General features: G+C 44.9%; 1 protein-coding gene across 1 annotated transcript in view; it reads right to left on the bottom strand.

Moving 5' to 3' along the window:
• LOC124616596 (protein Wnt-1-like) overlaps positions 1–21,827 on the bottom strand; it is a 99,265-nt gene that overhangs the window by 52,399 nt on the left and 25,039 nt on the right. Inside the window, exons 2-3 of the mRNA XM_047144917.1 lie at positions 19,186–19,330; positions 9,790–9,910 (exon numbers count right to left, since the gene is read on the bottom strand). Coding sequence (XP_047000873.1) covers positions 9,790–9,910; positions 19,186–19,330 — 266 coding nt within the window. The remainder of the gene's footprint in view (positions 1–9,789; positions 9,911–19,185; positions 19,331–21,827) is intronic.

Raw genomic sequence — 21,827 nt, 5'->3', positions numbered from 1 at the left:
TGGTACCCCGAATACTCAATCCTCTCATGAAATAGAGAAGGTTGGACATCTGTCAACAATTTGTTTTTTTGGTTTTGAGCGTGAGGGTGACGGGTTCCTTCACAACATTGTGACAGGCGATTAAAGCTGGGTTCACCATTTTGACTACGAAAACGAGAGAGCATCAATGTAGTTCCACTGTAAAGGATCATGGACACCAAAAAAGATCATGACCAACCAATCAGTAGGCAAAGTCATAACCACAGCGTTCTGAGATGTTGAAGGTGTGGTGGAATTTGGAATTCATGCCTAAAGGCACCACCATAAACTCTTCAAGGTAATGTGAAACCCTCAGAAAAATGAAAACACGAATTCGAAGAGTTCGTCCACACATGGAGCATCCTCCCCTTCAGCATGACAATCCCAGACCACATTCGAGCGCTGCGACATCTGCAGCAGTCCGCCACCTTGAGTTCACTGCCATCCACCATACTCCATACAGTCCCTAATTGGCCCATTTAATTTTTATCTGCTTCCAAAACTTAAAGAACACCTTTGTCAACAACACTTTAATAGAGATGAAGCGGTGCAAGCAGAGGTGAGATTGTGGCTCCATCAACAAAGTCAAGCATTCTACAATGAGAAATCAACAAACTAGTCTGTAGTTGGGAGAAATGTGTTCGTTGCAGGATGACTATGTCGAGCAGTAAATGTGTAGACATGAAGAGCAAAGATGTAGAATGTTAATAAAGTTTCTTTTACTTAAAAAACTTTAAGAGTTTTCACAAAAAAATTCGGAGACAATGTGGTGTCACCGCCAGACACCACACTTGCTAGGTGGTAGCCTTTAAATCGGCCGCGGTCCGGTAATATACGTCGGACCCGCGTGTCGCCACTATCAGTGATTGCAGACCGAGCGCCGCCACACGGCAGGTCTAGAGAGACTTCCTAGCACTCGCCCCAGTTGTACAGCCGACTTTGCTAGCGATGGTTCACTGACAAATTACGCTCTCAATTGCAGAGACGATAGTTAGCATAGCCTTCAGCTACGTCATTTGCTACGACCTAGCAAGGCGCGATTATCATTTGCTATTTATCTTGTGATGCATGTACCGTCAGAACGATGTTCACCAATTATGGATTAAAGTTAAGTAGTCCAGAAGCTACGTACTATTTTTGCTACTACAAAGACCTTGTCCTGTTCCAGACCTCACGCCATCCTGCGTGAGCTCAAACGCGTGCCTTTCGGCTACCTGTCATAGTGGATTGGCTGTCTTGCCAGTCCACAACAGACACTACTTTCCAGCACGCCCTCGTAATTTCAGGGCTGACTGATGAACAATTCCAGCCTTTATGGCATTTTAAATTAGTCACTAAATATTATGATCAAGATTAAGTAATTTTGGACTAGCTTATAAATGAAACCAGCTTTATATTGGTTACTTATTTCTTAACATAGCATGTTGTGTGCTACAAATAGCAATTCTCTGATAATTGCTTTCATATAACACTGAATGAATTACACTACTGACCATTAAAATTGCTACACCAAGAAGAAATGCAGATGATAAGCGGGTACTCATTGGACAAATATTGACAAAATTGACATTTGATTACATTTTCACGCAATTTGGGTGTATAGATACTGAGAAATCAGTACACAGCACAACCACCTCCGCCCGTAATAACGGCCTTCATACACCTGGGCATTGAGTCAAACAGAGCTTGGATGGCGTGTACAGGTACAGCTGCCCATGCAGCTTCAACACGATACCACAGTTCATCGACAGTAGTGACTGGCTTATTGTGACGAACCAGTTGCTCGGCCACCATTGACCAGACGTTTTCAGTTGATGAGACATCTGGAGAATGTGCTGGCCAGGCAGCAGTCGAACATTTTCTGTATCCAGAAAGGCCCGTACAGGACCTGCAACATGCGGTCGTGAATTATCCTGCTGAAATGTAGGGCTTCGCAGGGATCGAATGAAGGGTAGAGCCACGGGTCGTAACACATCTGAAATGTAACGTCCAATGTTCAAAGTGCCGTCTATGCGAACAAGAGGTGACCGAGACGTGTAACCAATGGCACCTCATACCATCACGCCGGATGATATGCCAGTATGTCTATGACGAATACACGCTTCCAGTGTGCGTTCACCGCGATGTCGCCAAACACGGATGCGATCATCACCATACTGTAAACAGAACCTGAATTCATCCGAAAAAATGACATTTTGCCATTCGTGCAACCAGTTTCGTCGTTGAGTACACCAACGCAGGCGCTCCTGTCTGTGATGCAGCGTCAAGGGTAACCGCAGCCATGGTCTCCTAGCTGATAGTCCGTGCTGCTGCAAACGTCGTCGAACTGTTCGTGCAGATGGTTGTTGTCTTGCAAACGTCCCCATCTGTTGACTCAGGGATCGAGACGTGGCTGCACGACCCGTTACAGCCATGCGGATAGGATGCCTGTCATCTCGACTGCTAGTGATACGAGGCCGTTGGGATCAAGCACGGCGTTCCATATTACCCTCCTGAACCCACCGATTCCATATTCTGGTAACAGACATTGGATCTCGACCAACGCGAGCAGCAATGTCGCAATAAGATAAACCGCAATCGCGATAGGCTACAATCCGACCTTTATCAAAGTCGGAAACGTAATGGTACGGTCTGAAACTTTCCTTATGTCAGCACGTTGTAGGTATCGCCACCGGAGCCAACCTAGTGTGAATGCTCTGAAAAGCTAATCATTTGCATATCACAGAATCTTCTTCCTGTCGGTTAAATTTCGCGTCTGTAGCACGTCGTCTTCGTGGTGTAGTAATTTTAATGGCCAGTAGTGTACTTTATATTTGTCATTATACTTAAAAGTGTAATTAAATAAGGAATAATTTCATCTACTAATGATTGAGTAGGTGAACTAAGTGAGTAATTTGGCCTGCAGCATCAACAATGTCGTGATATATTAGATAATTAACTAGTAATATCTGTTTCTTTGGTAAATACTGATTAGCTGTCTTGGAATTGGAAATTAATGTTGTCTTATTTTGCTTATTGAATTCAATGTTTGTAAAATTTAATCGTGGGAATCATTTGGGAATCGAAGTTTAATATGATAGCACTACTACTGAGAAGTCTCTGCTTTTTACATTCTCATCCAAAAGGCACTAAGAAAAACTTATTTCTGAAATGTTATATATCTACGAGAACATTCAAATTTTAGAAATCTCACATAGGAGGGGATGCGTAACATTTCTGGCTACGGGAGCCACAAACTTTATTCCCACATTTCACATCTCAGTTGAGCGACGATGCATTAGCTGACACAGAGGTCATAAAATAGAGTTAGGTATAAAAACAGACTCTACTACAAATGGATATACCGTGAGAAATCGTAAGAAATTGCACCAACTGAATAACAGTGCTCTAGTGATCTGATATGCTGCTGTGATAGAAGATGGAAGGATTAGCCTTGGACCAGTGCATTATTTATTAATTATAGCTAAAGTACAATTATCACTGTTTATAATAATAGGGGAGAACCTCTTAATACTAAGCTATCACAACAGAGTCTAAACTTTGTTTTAGTGTCAGTTTTTGAGGAATATTTGAGTAATGAGAAAGAGCCCAAGAACTTCGAGCGCCATCGGTTTCGTACCGACTGACCGCCTAGCAAAGCGATTGATGCCAGACAGTTCAACTCTTAGCAGCAGACAGTTCAGCTCTTAGCAGAAGGGCCGAACAATACAGCTTTTAGTTACCGCACCACACAGTATAGCCTTTAGCTGGAAAGTTAGCTCCTAATACTACGAAATGCTGTGCGACCAAGATAGCATCTCTGTGAGCGCGGCAGACTAAAACTGTGCTTAGGAAACGTAATTTTATTGTGAAACATTTATATATTTTCTACCATGTTTAACAATGAGCAAGGATTAATATTTGTCAATAATTAGGATGATTCGCAATAAAACGTATGACTCTCGTAGGCACACGTTTTTTTACCGCTCAATTTCTGTGATCAGTTTTCTGTTTTTTATATTAGTAGTTCCACCACAGTCTTACAGCAAGAGCAGCGGACTTAAGCTCTACGTGCTACCTCTCTGCTGGGACGAGAACACATTAGGCTTTTTTTTTGTATAGAAATTGTGGTGTCACCACCAGACACCACACTTGCTAGGTGGTAGCCTTTAAATCGACCGCGATCCGTTAGTATACGTCGGACCCGCGTTTCGCTACTATCAGTGATTGCAGACCGAGCGCCGCCACACGGCAGGTCTAGAGAGAATTCCTAGCACTCGCCCCAGTGGTATAGCCGACTTTGCTAGCGATGGTTCACTGCCTACTTACGTTCTCATTTGCCGAGACGATAGTTAGCATAGCCTTCAGCTACGTCATTTGCTACGACCTAGCAAGGCGCCATTATCAGTTACTATCGATATTGTGAATCATGTACCGTCAAGACCGACGTTCATCATTAATGGATTAAAGTTAAGTATTCCACCAGCTACGTCCGTTTTTTCTAAATTCTAATTTCCTTGTCCTGTTCCAGACCTCACGCCAGCCTGCGTGAGCTAAAACGCGTGCCTTTCGGCCTCCTCTAGTAACACGGTGTTGGCTCTCCTGCCAACCACAACAGAAATTTTGGGTTCTGCTTTGCTGTTGCAAACATTAGTAAGCTCCTCATACGTCCCACTCCTCCAGTGCAAATGGAGACAGTTAGGTGCCGTCTGCGTTGACACAGAGATGGTAATCGCCAAAGCATTCGTTCTGATGACCGACTTCCGTCATATTAAGTAGCGACGACAGTGTATTTTAAATATACTCCGGTGTAGCGAGGACCAGCATCAGTGCAACGTGAACAGCAAACAGCAGAGACAAGGAATGAACAGAAGGTTTTGAAATGTGGCGCTACAGGCGAATGCTGATGATTAGATAGGTAGATCGGATAATTAATAAACAAGTAGTGAAACGAATTGGGAGAAATGAAATTTTGTGGCACAACGTGGCTGACTGAAAAGCTCGGTTGGGAGGACACGTCCTGAGGCACCGTGCAATTGTGAATTCGGTAATGGAGGGTAATGTGGAGGGGTTAAAATTGTAGAGGGAGATCACGGTTTGAATAGAGATTCAAATGGATGTACGTTGCTGTAGTTAAGCAGAGATGAAAAGAATCGCACAGGATAGACTAGCATCACTCTCACTAGGGAAGTCAACGATAACAATGACAATGAAGAGTGCGTGCTGCTATGACTGTATGTGAAAGGAGAGAAACTTGTGGCGACCTCACACTATGAGAATCTTTGGGAGGTGAGATCGGATGGTAGCGCACTCCCCGTGAAAGTTGGGGATGAGGGTTTGAATCTTGATGAGTTTTTAACTTGTCACATATGATCATCTGAACAACTTTGTTCTTTCACAGAATGCTAAAAAGGTCTGCAGACTGTAACTCCATGACAGGAGACCTGAAGGTGAATAGACAGAACTTTAAAAAGGAATACAGGTTGGGCAAAATAAAACAGGCCCCAAAAATAATTCATGCACTTTAAGAGAGGCGACCCAACTTAGACCGTTTTCCCCAGTAAGGACAATGTAAGTTGGGGTGCATGTTCAAGGTGATTCGAACGTTTTCTGCGACAGTTTTATTTTGTCCAACCTGTACACGTGTCAGTTAAGAAGGTGTTTTATAACACAATTTATTTATTGACTAGTCTCTAATCAAGCAGCCCAGTGGGAGTAGAATTTTTTTAAGTACTTTTTCCATAGATCATGAATACGACACTTACAAGGGAACCTCCCCATCGCATCCCCCACAGATTTAGTTATACGTTGGCACAGTGGATAGGCCTTGAAAAACTGAACACAGATCAATCGAGAAAACAGGAAGAAGTTATGTTGAACTATGAAAAAATAAGCAAAATATACAAACTGAGTACTCCATGTGCAACATCAAGGACAGTGTAAGTGCATTGTCGCCGTCGTCCCGTGGTTAGCGTGACCAGCTACGGAGCGAGAGGTCCTTGGTTCAAGTCTTCCCTCGAGTGAAAATTTTACTTTCTTTATTTTCGCGAAGTTATGATCTTTCCGTTCGTTCACTGACGTCACTGTTCATTGTAATAAGTTTAGTGTCTGTGTTTTGCGACCGCACCGCGAAACCGTGCGATTAGTAGACGAAAGGACGTGCCTCTCCAATGGGAACCGAAAACATTTGATCGCAAGGTCATAGATCAACCGAGTCCTCCACAGAAAAACACGTCTGATATATTCTATACGACACTGGTGACGGCATGTGCGTCACATGACAGGAATTTGTTGTCGACCCACCTAACTTGTACACTTGGCGAATGGGTAAAAAGATTCTTCTACCTTGCCCGATTTAGGTTTTCTTGTGGATGTGATAATCACTCCCAAAAAACTGATGAAAACATAATAGTTTGTCACATAAACTGAAAATAAAAATTAAACTTTTTCCTGGGGGGAAGACTTGAACCAAGGACCTCTCGTTCCGCAGCTGTTCACAGTAAGCACGGGACCACGACGCTCGGGAGGTTATATTATCCTTGATCTTCCGCATGGAGTACTCAGTTTATATATTTTGCTCATTTTCTCATAGTTCCACACAACTTCTTCCTGTTTTCTCGATTGATGTGTGTTCAGTTTTTCAAGGCCTATCCACTGTGCCAACTTATAACTGAATCTGAGGGGGGTGCGTTGGGGAGGTTCCCTTGTTAGTACTGATGTGGAACATGTCATGTTAATAGAAGATGTCCATACAAGATATTACATTACACAAAATATTACATGACACTTAATATTTACATGACAATTTTTTTTTTTTTTTTTTTGGTGCGGGATGCGGATATTACCCACTTACCATATCCAAAAATTCACCTAATGAGTAGAAGGAGTTGCCATTCAGAAATTCTTTTAATTTCCTTTTAAATGCTATATGCCTACCTGTCAGACTTTTGATGCTATTAGGTAAGTGACCAAAGACTTTGGTGGCAGCATAATTTACCCCCTTCTGAGACAAAGTTAGATTTAACGTTGAGTAGTGAACATCATCCTTTCTCCTAGTGTTGTAGCCATGTACACTGCTATTACTCTTGAATTCGTTCGGATTGTTAATAAAAAATTCATATATATATATATATATATATATATATATATATATATATATATATATATATATATATATATAGTGAGGCTACAGTGAAGATCCCTAGCTCTTTAAATAAGTGTCTGCAGGATGATCTCGGATGAGCTCCAGCAATTATTCCGATTACAAACTTTTGTGCAATGAACACTCTTTTACTCAATGATAAGTTACCCCAGAATATGATGCCATACGAAAGCAGAGAATGAAAATAGGCGTGGTAAGCTAATTTACTCAGATGTATATCGCCAAAATTTGCAATGACCCTCATAGCATAAGTAGGTGAACTCAAACGTTTCAGCAGATCTTCAGTGTGTTTTTTCCAGCTCAACCCCTCATCAATGCATACACCTAGAAATTTTGTATGATCTACCTTAGCTACCGATTCCTGATCGAAGTCTATATTTATTAATGGTGTCGTTCCATTTACTGTGTGGAACTGTATCTACTGTGTTTTGTCAAAGTTTAATGAGAGCCCATTGGCAGAGAAGCACTTACGGATTTACTGAAAAACATCGTTTACAATTTCATCAGTTAATTCTTGTCTGTTGGGTGTGATAGCTATACTTGTATCATCGGCAAAAAGTACCAGCTTTACATCTTCGTGAATAAAGAATGGCAAGTCATTAATACACTCCTGGAAATTGAAATAAGAACACCGTGAATTCATTGTCCCAGGAAGGGGAAACTTTATTGACACATTCCTGGGGTCAGATACATCACATGATCACACTGACAGAACCACAGGCACATAGACACAGGCAACAGAGCATGCACAATGTCGGCACTAGTACAGTGTATATCCACCTTTCGCAGCAATGCAGGCTGCTATTCTCCCATGGAGACGATCGTAGAGATGCTGGATGTAGTCCTGTGGAACGGCTTGCCATGCCATTTCCACCTGGCGCCTCAGTTGGACCAGCGTTCGTGCTGGACGTGCAGACCGCGTGAGACGACGCTTCATCCAGTCCCAAACATGCTCAATGGGGGACAGATCCGGAGATCTTGCTGGCCAGGGTAGTTGACTTACACCTTCTAGAGCACGTTGGGTGGCACGGGATACATGCGGACGTGCATTGTCCTGTTGGAACAGCAAGTTCCCTTGCCGGTCTAGGAATGGTAGAACGATGGGTTCGATGACGGTTTGGATGTACCGTGCACTATTCAGTGTCCCCTCGACGATCACCAGTGGTGTACGGCCAGTGTAGGAGATCGCTCCCCACACCATGATGCCGGGTGTTGGGCCTGTGTGCCTCGGTCGTATGCAGTCCTGATTGTGGCGCTCACCTGCACGGCGCCAAACACGCATACGACCATCATTGGCACCAAGGCAGAAGCGACTCTCATCGCTGAAGACGACACGTCTCCATTCGTCCCTCCATTCACGCCTGTCGCGACACCACTGAAGGCGGGCTGCACGATGTTGGGGCGTGAGCGGAAGACGGCCTAACGGTGTGCGGGACCGTAGCCCAGCTTCATGGAGACGGTTGCGAATGGTCCTCGCCGATACCCCAGGAGCAACAGTGTCCCTAATTTGCTGGGAAGTGGTGGTGCGGTCCCCTACGGCACTGCGTAGGATCCTACGGTCTTGGCGTGCATCCGTGCGTCGCTGCGGTCCGGTCCCAGGTCGACGGGCACGTGCACCTTCCGCCGACCACTGGCGACAACATCGATGTACTGTGGAGACCTCACGCCCCGCGTGTTGAGCAATTCGGCGGTACGTCCACCCGGCCTCCCGCATGCCCACTATACGCCCTCGCTCAAAGTCCGTCAACTGCACATACGGTTCACGTCCACGCTGTCGCGGCATGCTACCAGTGTTAAAGACTGCAATGGAGCTCCGTATGCCACGGCAAACTGGCTGACACTGACGGCGGCGGTGCACAAATGCTGCGCAGCTAGCGCCATTCGACGGCCAACACCGCGGTTCCTGGTGTGTCCGCTGTGCCGTGCGTGTGATTGCTTGTACAGCCCTCTCGCAGTGTCCGGAGCAAGTATGGTGGGTCTGACACACCGGTGTCAATGTGTTCTTTTTTCCATTTCCAGGAGTGTATATATTAAGAACAGCAGAGGACCCAAGACCGAACCTTGCGGCACCCCATTCTTGATTGTTCCCCAGTTTGAGAAATCACCAGTTTTTTGCATATTATGTGAACTGCTTATTTCAACTTTCTGCACTCTTCCAGTTAGGTATGATTTAAATCAATTGAGCGCTGTCTCATTCATAACACAGTACTTGAGCTTATCTAGAAGTATTCCATCATTTACATAATCAAAAGCCTTTGAGAGATCACAAAAAATCCCAACGGGTGAGTTCCGGTTACTCAGAGCATTTAATATTTCATTAGTGAAAGTATATATAGCGTTTTCCGTTGCAAAACCTTTCTGCAAACCAAACTGACATTTTGTTAAAACTTTATTTTTACAAAGGTGTGAAGCTACAGTACAATACATTACTTTTTCAAGAAATCAAATTAGTTTGTATACAGCACACTTTGAAGGTGAGCATGTAATTATGGTGCGATGGTGGTGAACGGAGCATAGTTGCAGAACAAATTTAGAGCTACTCTCCCTGTTCAGTGGTGGATACAGAATGGGTGCGAGGTCTGCAGCATCATTATCACAAAGTCTACATGTACGGTAATTGTAAGACTTACTGATGGTCATGACGTTGCCGAAAAGCGTGCCGCTGCCGGGCACGGTAGAGCAGTTCCACCTGCTCATGCGAAACTGGAACTGGCACTCCTCCAGAGCAGTCTTCATGCCCACGCCGACTGCCTGCAACCAGGAACAACATCATTTTCGCCGCACACATTAATCGTATAGTGCATACTCGCCGTAAGGGCGTGAAAAGATAACACTGCAATCAGAATTTAAAGTAAACAATTACAAAGATACACTGTCTAAAGGTGAATTCTTACAGTCGCAGGTTCGAATCCTGCCTCGGGCATGGATGTGTGTGATGTCCTTAGGTTAGTTAGGTTTAAGTAGTTTTAAGTCTAGGGGACTGATGACCTCAGACGTAAAGTCCCATAGTGCTTAGAGCCATTTGAACCATTTTTTGCAGGTTGAAATGGTAGTTCTATGTCTGCAGCAACAGAAGAAAAACACTTTAGTGTCGACGTAAGGGACTGTGTGTTCGTGTATGATTATTTACTTCTTCTTCCTTTGAACTCAGTAATATTCTTACTTTGTTCTTTTGGTAGTGTGCCTGCGGCTAGGGCGTCCCACCAGGTAGACCGGTCGCCTGGTGCAAGTCTTTTTTAGTTAACGCCTCTTCGGCGACTTGCGTGTCGATGAAGATGAAATGTTGTTTAAGACAACACAATACCCAGTCCCCGATCAGAGAAACTTTCTGGCCAGGCCAGGAATCGAACCCTGGCCCCTCACATGATGTTCTGCTGCACTGAACACTCAGCTATGGAGGAGGAACTTATGGTAGTAATAATAGTAATCAAAATGGCATCAGGTGAATAGGTTTTAGCTCAGGAAGCAATTCAACGTGACATGTTGGATTAGGTTGCTCAAAGGCAAGCTAATAACTTATAATTATTTAAGGAGCTTTATAGTCTGGCAGGGAAGAAGAGAAGGGAACAGTGGTCTCCTAACGTGTCTCTACACCTGCGTAACAGTAATTTCTTATCAGTAAGGAGGCCAGGGGAAGATATTTTTCCATTTATAGATCATTTACTAACAGCTGTAAAACTGAGGGATGGAATGAGGAATGGTTACTAACAAGAGAACCTCCCCATCCAACCCCCCTCAAATTTAGTTATAAGTTGGCACAGTGGATAGTCCTTGAAAAACTGAACACAGATCAATCGAGAAAACAGGAAGAAGTTGTGTGGAACTATGAAAAAATAAGCAAAATAAACAAACTGAGCAGTCCATGCACAAGATAGGAAACTTCAAGGACAGTATGAGATCAGGAGTGCCGTGGTCCCGTGGCTAGCGTGAGCAGCTGCGGAACGAGAGGTCCTTTGTTCAAGTCTTACCTCGAGTGAAAAGTTTAATTTTTTATTTTCAGACAATTATTATCTGTCCGTCCGTCCGATGCGAGGTAACTGCGCCGTAGTATGGGGACGCTACACCTAAACTGTTGCATTCATTTGTTGCAGATTATGTGACGAACTCTTGAGTTTTCATCACTTTTTTGGGAGTGATTATCACATCCACAAGAAAACCTAAATCGGGCAAGGTAGAAGAATCTTTTTACCCATTCGCGATGTGTACAAGTTAGGTGGGTCGACAACATATTCCTGCATGTGACGCACATGCCGTCACCAGTGTCGTACAGAATATATAAGACGTGTTTTCCTGTGGAGGAATCGGTTGACCTATGACCTTGCGATAAAATGTTTTCGGTTCGCATTGGAGAGGCACGTCCTTTCGTCTACTAATCGCACAGTTTTGCGGTGCGGTCGCAAAACACTGACAAAACATAAACTTATTACAGTGAACAGAGACGTCAATGAATGAACGGACAGATCATAACTTTGCGAAAATAAAGAAAGTAAACTTTTCACTTGAAGGAAAACTTGAACCAAGGACCTCTCGTTCCGCAGCTGCTCACGCTAACCACGGGACCACGGCGGTCCTGAGCTCACCCTTTCCTTGATGTTGCCTATCTTGCGCATGGACTACTCAGTTTGTATATTTTGCTTATTTTTTGCATAGTTCCACACAACTTCTTCCTGTGTTCTCGATTGATCTGTGTTCAGTTTTTCAAGGCCTATCCACTGTGCAACTTATAACTAAATCTGAGGGGGGTGCGATGTGGAGGTTCCCTCGTAAGTATGGATCGATTAAAGTTTACAGGGTTAGGGCATATGTTGAGTGCCGTGAGAAGTTGCTTAATGTTCAATCTTTTTAGGCAGTTTTTATCGTGAGCATCTCAATGACATAGTACAAAGACAGAGAGTGTGCGGATTGCTTTTTTTATCGAATTAGAAAACTGAAAATCAGTTACGAGTTAACGGATGACGACAATGCTAACAGGGCCATTCCGCAAGAAGCAAAACAAAAGGGCGCTAGACGCATTTTTGTGGGGTTTTCCAGCTGAAATTTCATGCGAGATATGATGCTGAAGATTAGATGGGTAGATCACATAACTAATGAGGAGGTACTGAATAGAATTGGGGAGAAGAGGAGTTTGTGGCATAACTTGACAAGAAGGAGGGACCGGTTGGTAGGACATGTTCTGAGGCATCAAGGGATCACAAATTTAGCATTGGAGGGCAGTGTGAAGGGTAAAAATCGTAGCGGGAGAACAAGAGATGAATACTCTAAGCAGATTCAGAAGGATGTAGGTTGCAGTAAGTACTGGGAGATGAAGGAGCTTGCACAGGATAGGGTAGCATGGAGAGCTGCATCAAACCAGTCTCAGGACTGAAGACCACAACAACAACAACAACAACAACAACAACAACATGACTACAATTCCCAAAAGCCTTAAACGAAACCGTAACGGCTGTGACAGTGTTAGCACAGATGGATGCAGTGACCAAGACATGGGAAAAGAAGATGGTCTTTAGTGCCGAAATCGTATGTTAGCGTTCTTCTCAACCTGGTCACATTAAGCGGAATTATAGGGGACCTAAGTGCCGTATGTGTTAAGACATTTGGAGATTTTGAATGGTAATGTCCGCACTGGTTCCCAAAGGCACAATATGGATGCAGGATACAGCTAACACTCTGGTATTAAAAGAAAAGCTGAATCAGCGGCAGACTTAACCGTGTTTGTTGGAGGACGAACATATATTTTTATTGGATACAGGGTAACATGTATCTGTTTCAAGTAAAGGTGTATTTGGTGCGAAGAAGTTGAACGCACTTCATCGTATATTCAGTGGTGTAGGTGGAGGCGGTAGTTTTCTCAGTTTAGCATGGATGAACTTCTGAGTGGAAAAGGAAGACTTCCGGGCAAGTGCGGAAGTACTTTCTCGGGTTGGCAAAAGCTACAGTGGAACACTTGGAAACGGTAATGCCACAAGATACATGCCAGACATTGTGGAAGCCTACTAAACGTAATATCCAACTCATGGGATAAAGTACCAAGGCGCAAGGCATCTAGTCTGTGTGGATGTAGGAGTAGATCTATCAATTAATGTGTTATGTATAGTTGAACCTTTGGCAGAAAATGAAGAACTGGACATAGCATAGTGCTTTATATGCCTTGGTTTGTCATACGTGCAAGTAGTTGCTGGTAGCTGGGTTATGCCCACCAGTGTAGGTAATTTTGGACCAACGGTAGTGGAGCTATGATGTCATACACTGACAGCCAATCTGGAAGTGGTAGAGAAAGAAGAACTGAACAGTGTAAAGTCTTTGAAACTGGGTCAGTCAGCTGATTTAGTCATGTTGTGAGGAAAAGTGTTGCATTTTCACGAAAAGAACAGAGTTATTTAATCCTGCTAGACCACTGCCAGCTACATCAATAACGTAACATAGGATTACCACTGGGAACGAACCGTTGGCAGTATAGGAAGCCATACCAGGTTCCACATCACCTATAATCGACGATGGAGGAATTTCTAAACCTGTAACTCCATGACAGGATAATTTAAGGACCAGTCCCTGGGAAATGCTGGTAGTAGTTGTACCAACAAAGAGCTTTAATGGCAGTAAGGCTTATAGGTTCTGTCGTGACTATCAATATTTTAATCAGTGTATAATCACAGGTTCGTACTCTACATCAAACACTGCCAAAACCTTGGATAACCTGACACGACGAATGCCATTTCGATAGAACAATGCATTGATTACATTCCAACACCGACTGGACCAGGTATCGTAAGACATGATACCAAACAGCGGATGGTGTACTTAGACGATATCATAGTATTTTCTAAAAACATCCAAGAGCATGTGATATATTTGTAGAAGTCTTTATGACTAAAGAGCAAGCAGGACAACTAACATTTAGTTTATAATGGCGTCATTATCTATTAAAAGTAGTGCGCTATTTGGGACATGTCAACCAGGACAGTGTCGGAGCGGACATACAGCTTGTATTAACAATGTGAGAAATCGCCACTCCTGCTACTCAAAAAGAGCTTCAGTCATTTTTTGGTTCGGCTAAATATTATATAAAGTTTGTGCAAAATTTGACAAAGGTAACAAGGCGTCTTACTCATGTGTTAGACAAGAGAATAAAGTTTCAGTTGATTTCAAATTGCGAGCATATCTCTGATCATTTAAAGGACCCGTGGTCTAGAGGTAGCGTCTTTTGATTCATAATCAAAACGTCTTCGGTCCCGGGTTCGATCCCCGCTACTACCTAAATTTTGATAAATAATCAGCATTGGCGGCCGAAGACTTCCGGCATAAGAAGTCAGCCTCATTCTGCCAACGGCCTTGTCAAAGAGGGCGGAGGAGCGGATAGAGGTTCAGGGCACTCTTGTCCTAGGGGTGGGAAATTGCCCCTAAAGGCGGAAGAATCAGCAATGATCAACGACATGAGGATACAGAAGGCAATGGAAACCACTGCATTAAAGACACGTAACGTGTATCCACAGGACATGTGGCCTGTAATTGAAGAAGTGTCATGATGATCTCTCCAAAGATTCCGGAATAGTCCCCCATTCGGGTCTCCGGGAGGGGACTGCCAAGGGGGAGGATACCATGAGAAAAAGATTGAATAATCAACGAAAGCATAACGTTCTACGAGTCGGGGCGTGGAATGTCAGAAGCTTAAACGTGGTAGGGAAACTAGAAAATGTGAAAATGGAAATGCAAAGGCTCAATCTAGATATAGTAGGGGTCAGTGAAGTGAAGTGGAAGGAAGACAAGGATTTCTGGTCAGATGAGTATCGGGTAATATCAACAGCAGCAGAAAATGGTATAACAGGTGTAGGATTCGTTATGAATAGGAAGGTAGGGCAGAGGGTGTGTTACTGTGAACAGTTCAGTGACCGAGTTGTTCTAATCAGAATCGACAGCAGACCAACACCGACAACGATAGTTCAGGTATACATGCCGATGTCGCAAGCTGAAGATGAACAGATAGAGAAAGTGTATGAGGATATTGAAAGGGCAATGCAGTATGTAAAGGGGGACGAAAATCTAATAGTCATGGGCGACTGGAATGCAGTTGTAGGGGAAGGAGTAGAAGAAAAGGTTACAGGAGAATATGGGCTTGGGACAAGGAATGAAAGAGGAGAAAGACTAATTGAGTTCTGTAACAAGTTTCAGGTAGGAATAGCGAATACCCTGTTCAAGAATCACAAGAGGAGGAGGTATACTTAGAAAAGGCCGGGAGATACGGGAAGATTTCAATTAGATTACATCATGGTCAGACAGAGATTCCGAAATCAGATACTGGATTGTAAGGCGTACCCAGGAGCAGATATAGACTCAGATCACAATATAGTAGTGATGAAGAGTAGGCTGAAGTTCAAGACATTAGTCAGGAAGAATCAATACGCAAAGAAGTGGGATACGGAAGTACTAAGGAATGACGAGATACGTTTGAAGTTCTCTAACGCTATAGATACAGCAATAAGGAATAGCGCAGTAGGCAGTACAGTTGAAGAGGAATGGACATCTCTGAAAAGGGCCATCACAGAAGTTGGGAAGGAAAACATAGGTACTAAGAAGGTAGCTGCGAAGAAACCATGGGTAACAGAAGAAATACTTCAGTTGATTGATCAAAGGAGGAAGTACAAACGTGTTTCGGGAAAATCAGGAATACAGAAATACAAGTCGCTGAGGAATGAAATAAATAGGAAGTGCAGGGAAGCTAAGACGAAGTGGCTGCAGGAAAAATGTGAAGACATCGAAAAAGATATGATTGTCGGAAGGACAGACTCAGCATACAGGAAAGTCAAAACAACCTTTGGTGACATTAAAAGCAACGGTGGTAACATTAAGAGTGCAACGGGAATTCCACTGTTAAATGCAGAGGAGAGAGCAGATAGGTGGAAAGAATACATTGAAAGCCTCTATGAGGGTAAAGATTTGTCTGATGTGATAGAAGAAGAAACAGGAGTCGATTTAGAAGAGATAGGGGATCCAGTATTAGAATCGGAATTTAAAAGAGCTTTGGAGGACTTACGGTCAAATAATGCAGAAGGGATAGATAACATTCCATCAGAATTTCTAAAATCATTGGGGGAAGTGGCAACAAAACGACTATTCACGTTGGTGTGTAGAATATATGAGTCTGGGGATATACCATCTGACTTTCGGAAAAGCATCATCCACACAATTCCGAAGACGGCAAGAGCTGACAAGTGCGAGAATTATCGAACAATCAGTTTAACAGCTCATGCATCGAAGCTGCTTACAAGAATAATATACAGAAGAATGGAAAAGAAAATTGAGAATGCGCTAGGTGACGATCAGTTTGGCTTTAGGAAAAGTAAAGGGACGAGAGAGGCAATTCTGACGTTACGGCTAATAATGGAAGCAAGACTAAAGAAAAGTCAAGACACTTTCATAGGATTTGTCGACCTGGAAAAAGCGTTCGACAATATAAAATGGTGCAAGCTGTTCGAGATTCTGAAAAAAGTAGGGGTAAGCTACAGGGAGAGACGGGTCATATACAATACGTACAACAACCAAGAGGGAATAAGAAGAGTGGACGATCAAGAACGAAGTGCTCGTATGAAGAAGGGTGTAAGACAAAGCTGTAGCCTTTCGCCCCTACTCTTCAATCTGTACATCGAGAAAGCAATGATGGAAATAAAAGAAAGGTTCAGGAGTGGAATTAAAATACAAGGTGAAAGGATATCAATGATACGATTCGCTGATGACATTGCTATCCTGAGTGAAAGTGAAGAAGAATTAAATGATCTGCTGAACGGAATGAACAGAACACAGTATGGTTTGAGAGTAAATCGGAGAAAGACGAAGGTAATGAGAAGTAGTAGGAATGAGAACAGCGAGAAACTTAACATCAGGGTTGATGGTCACGAAGTCAATGAAGTTAAGGAATTCTGCTACCTAGGCAGTAAAATAACCAATGACGGACGGAGCAAGGAGGACATCAAAAGCAGACTCGCTATGGCAAAAAAGGCATTTCTGGCCAAGAGAAGTCTACTAATATCAAATACCGGCCTTAATTTGAGGAAGAAATTTCTGAGGATGTACGTGTGGAGTACAGCATTGTATGGTAGTGAAACATGGACTGTGGGAAAACCGGAACAGAAGAGAATCGAAGCATTTGAGATGTGGTGCTATACACGAATGTTGAAAATTAGGTGGACTGATAAGGTAAGGAATGAGGAGGTTCTACGCAGAATCGGAGAGGAAAGGAATATGTGGAAAACACTGATAAGGAGAAGGGACAGGATGATAGGACATCTCCTAAGACATGAGGGAATGACTTCCATGGTACTAGAGGGAGCTGTAGAGGGCAAAAACTGTAGAGGAAGACAGAGATTGGAATACGTCAAGCAAATAATTGAGGACGTAGGTTGCAAGTGCTACTCTGAGATGAAGAAGCAGAGGAAAGGAATTCGTGGCGGGCCGCATCAAACCAGTCAGTAGACTGATGACCAAAAAAAAAAATTGACCTCTTGTCCTGTCCTCAATTTCCGAGATTACCAAAAGCAGCTCATACTTTCATGGCGATACCAACAACCATGCTTCAGAGAGCACATTAAGCCGGGAAACAGATGAGGCAGAACTCCCAATACCACATGCTCCTAGGCAGGTATATAAGGCGGAAAAAATTCTGCTGCAGAGAAGGACATGCTCAGCCTGGTTTATGGTATATGTTTCCATTGCTACCTATGTGTTAGGCGTTTCAAGGTCATAAAAGATTATACAGCATTAAAATGCCTGATAAGCCTTAAAGATCTGACCGAAGAGCTTTACAGGTCACTGAGTTTGACTTTGAAGAAGCACACATCCGGAGAAAACATGTGTCAGTGCCAGTGGATCAAGTCGCAAGATATGTGCAGTAGACCGTGTAGGTTCAAATGGCTCTTAGCACTATGGGACTTAACATCGGAGGTCATCAGTCCCGTAGAACTTAGAACTACTTAAACCTAAATAACCTAAGGACATCACACACGTCCATGCCCGAGGCAGGATTCGAACCTACGACCGTAGCGGTCGCGTGGTTCCAGACTGAAGCGCCTAGAACCGCTCGGCCAGAAAGTGTAGGTACTTCTGTATATGAGTGGCAAAAGGTTCAGACCACCGACCAAGACTGTCAGCAGTTAGCGATGCAACCAAGTTCTGTGCTTAATATTGTATAATGGAAGTGCAGCTAATATATTGTCGTACCATCAAGTTTGTGTGATAATTATGGTAGTCATGAAGTGTTTGGCAGATGCTAATGTTATTTCTTCACACTGGTATCATGTTATTGCAATCACACCGCCAATCCCCAGTGCAATCGGACTTGTTCTTTGTGCCATCTACACTTGCTTCACACAGTCGAAGAGAAAGACGGGACATGATGAAAGCTCAACAAGCAGTAAGACTCCTTCACACAGTGAAAGTAAAATTATATTCTACTACATTTTCAAAATAACAACTTCAAAAATTTATCAAAATTGCGAAAAAAATATAAAAATGTCGGTACTCGATATTGCCATTTCTATATCGATACATCGACAAATCTGTAGTGCAAAAGGACTGGCACATATGGATATTTTATTGGTGTATTAACGATATATCGACATTTTATCTACTACTGTAGTATGATGTCTGTTTGAACCAGCAAGGTGGACAACTATGCACTTTCGATCATCACTGAACGGAGATGAAAACTCAGATTAGGAAGCGACGAAATATGTTGGGAGAGCAATTGTGTGTGTGTGTGTGTGTGTGTGTGTGTGTGTGTGTGTGTGTGTGGGTGGGTGTGTGTCCGCGCGCGTGTGTGTGTGTGTATGTGTGTGTGTGTGTGTGTGTGTGTATGTGTGTGTGTGTTTTGACGAAGGTCTGTGGGTTCTGGGAATTGTGACAAAGCATCCCGCTGTTGTCCTCGCCGCGACCCGTGCCCCTGCATGTAGGCAACCCATGCGTGTAATAGCACGTTGGCGGCGCGTTACTAAACTTGTAAGCCTCCGGCCAGAAGCCCCACAGATGGCGCTACTCACGGGCATGACGCCGCGCCGGCTGCTGCAGATGTCCCGCTGCGGCCCCGCCAGGAAGTCGAAGCCGCGGCACGCGTCCTGCTGGCGCTCGCGGTCCGGCGGCGCCGCCGTCGTGGGCTGCGGGCTCTGCCCCGGCGCCGCCACCAACCTGCGGGCAACAAGGAACACACACGCGGGGCTGAGAACGCGACGGGCACCGACTGGCATGCGAGGCTCTACAACTACAGCAAGTACCTGTTTACCTACATAACTGGTCTATTTTACCCAAACAAGTTTTACTATTATCAGCAGACTGCTACGTACTGGTTTCCACATAGGCGCAAGGATTTTTCACCAGTTTCTTCAATCGTTTGCCAATCTCCTTAGTCGATTTCAGCAAGAACGCTTGTAGTACATTAGTGACAACATGCAGGGTACGAACTTCGAAATCATCTAGCATACTCCTTTGTCTAGACCTACAATAAGAATGCACACAGTGTAGATCAGGGCCACGCACTGAGCAGTCTGAGGACTGTGGTGACGCAACCAGCCATTTGCTTACACTTGTTGCAATCTGTGGCACGGCATCAACTAGCATAAATATGAGGTTGTAGATTTTGTCGTACGTGGACACAATTGGCCAAACTTGATCTTCCAACACGGCTAGGCCCTGGTCTGAATGGTTCAAATGGCTGTGAGCACTATGCGACTTAACTTCTGAGGTCATCAGTCGGCTAGAACTTAGAACTAATTAAACGTAACTAACCTAGCTTGTGGTCTCGCGGTAGCGTTCTCGCTTCCCGAGCACAGGGTCCCGGGTTCGTTTCCCAGTGGGGTGAGGGATTTTTCCTGCCTCGAGATGACTGGCCATTGTTGTGTCGTATTCATCATTATCATTCATCCCCATTACGGCCGGATGTCAAAGGCAATGGCAAACCACCTCCATTAGGACCTTGCCTAGTAAGGCGGCGCGGGTCTCCCGCGTCGCTCCCCTACGCTCTGTAAAGAAGTATGGGACTCATCAACATCAACCTAAGGACATCCATGCCCGAGGCAGGATTCGAACCTGCGACCGTAGCGGTCGCCCGGTTCCAGACTGTAGTGCCTAGAACTGCACGGCCACATCAGCCGGTCCCCTGGTCTGAGCTCACTGTATTGCGAAGAAGGAACGGACCAATAAGTTGTTTTGATGTTACAATGGACCACACCATTACCTAGGGCGCTGCTGCTACGGTCGTAGATTCCAATCCTGCCTCGGGCATGGATGTGTGTGATGTTCTTAGGTTAGTTAGGTTTAATTACACTCCTGGAAATGGAAAAAAGAACACATTGACACCGGTGTGTCAGACCCACCATACTTGCTCCGGACACTGCGAGAGGGCTGTACAAGCAATGATCACACGCACGGCACAGCGGACACACCAGGAACCGCGGTGTTGGCCGTCGAATGGCGCTAGCTGCGCAGCATTTGTGCACCGCCGCCGTCAATGTCAGCCAGTTTGCCGTGGCATACGGAGCTCCATCGCAGTCTTTAACACTGGTAGCATGCCGCGACAGCGTGGACGTGAACCGTATGTGCAGTTGACGGACTTTGAGCGAGGGCGTATAGTGGGCATGCGGGAGGCCGGGTGGACGTACCGCCGAATTGCTCAACACGTGGGACGTGAGGTCTCCACAGTACATCGATGTTGTCGCCAGTGGTCGGCGGAAGGTGCACGTGCCCGTCGACCTGGGACCGGACCGCAGCGACGCACGGATGCACGCCAAGACCGTAGGATCCTACGCAGTGCCGTAGGGGACCGCACCGCCACTTCCCAGCAAATTAGGGACACTGTTGCTCCTGGGGTATCGGCGTGGACCATTCGCAACCGTCTCCATGAAGCTGGGCTACGGTCCCGCACACCGTTAGGCCGTCTTCCGCTCACGCCCCAACATCGTGCAGCCCGCCTCCAGTGGTGTCGCGACAGGCGTGAATGGAGGGACGAATGGAGACGTGTCGTCTTCAGCGATGAGAGTCGCTTCTGCCTTGGTGCCAATGATGGTCGTATGCGTGTTTGGCGCCGTGCAGGTGAGCGCCACAATCAGGACTGCATACGACCGAGGCACACAGGGCCAACACCCGGCATCATGGTGTGGGGAGCGATCTCCTACACTGGCCGTACACCACTGGTGATCGTCGAGGGGACACTGAATAGTGCACAGTACATCCAAACCGTCATCGAACCCATAGTTCTACCATTCCTAGACCGGCAAGGGAACTTGCTGTTCCAACAGGACAATGCACGTCCGCATGTATCCCGTGCCACCCAACGTGCTCTAGAAGGTGTAAGTCAACTACCCTGGCCAGCAAGATCTCCGGATCTGTCCCCCATTGAGCATGTTTGGGACTGGATGAAGCGTCGTCTCACGCGGTCTGCACGTCCAGCACGAACGCTGGTCCAACTGAGGCGCCAGGTGGAAATGGCATGGCAAGCCGTTCCACAGGACTACATCCAGCATCTCTACGATCGTCTCCATGGGAGAATAGCAGCCTGCATTGCTGCGAAAGGTGGATATACACTGTACTAGTGCCGACATTGTGCATGCTCTGTTGCCTGTGTCTATGTGCCTGTGGTTCTGTCAGTGTGATCATGTGATGTATCTGGCCCCAGGAATGTGTCAATAAA

The sequence above is a fragment of the Schistocerca americana genome, chromosome 5 (assembly GCF_021461395.2).
Source record: "Schistocerca americana isolate TAMUIC-IGC-003095 chromosome 5, iqSchAmer2.1, whole genome shotgun sequence".
NCBI lineage: Eukaryota > Metazoa > Arthropoda > Insecta > Orthoptera > Acrididae > Schistocerca > Schistocerca americana.
Note: the sequence above shows the minus strand (reverse complement) of the source record. Positions and strands in the feature narration are given on the sequence as shown.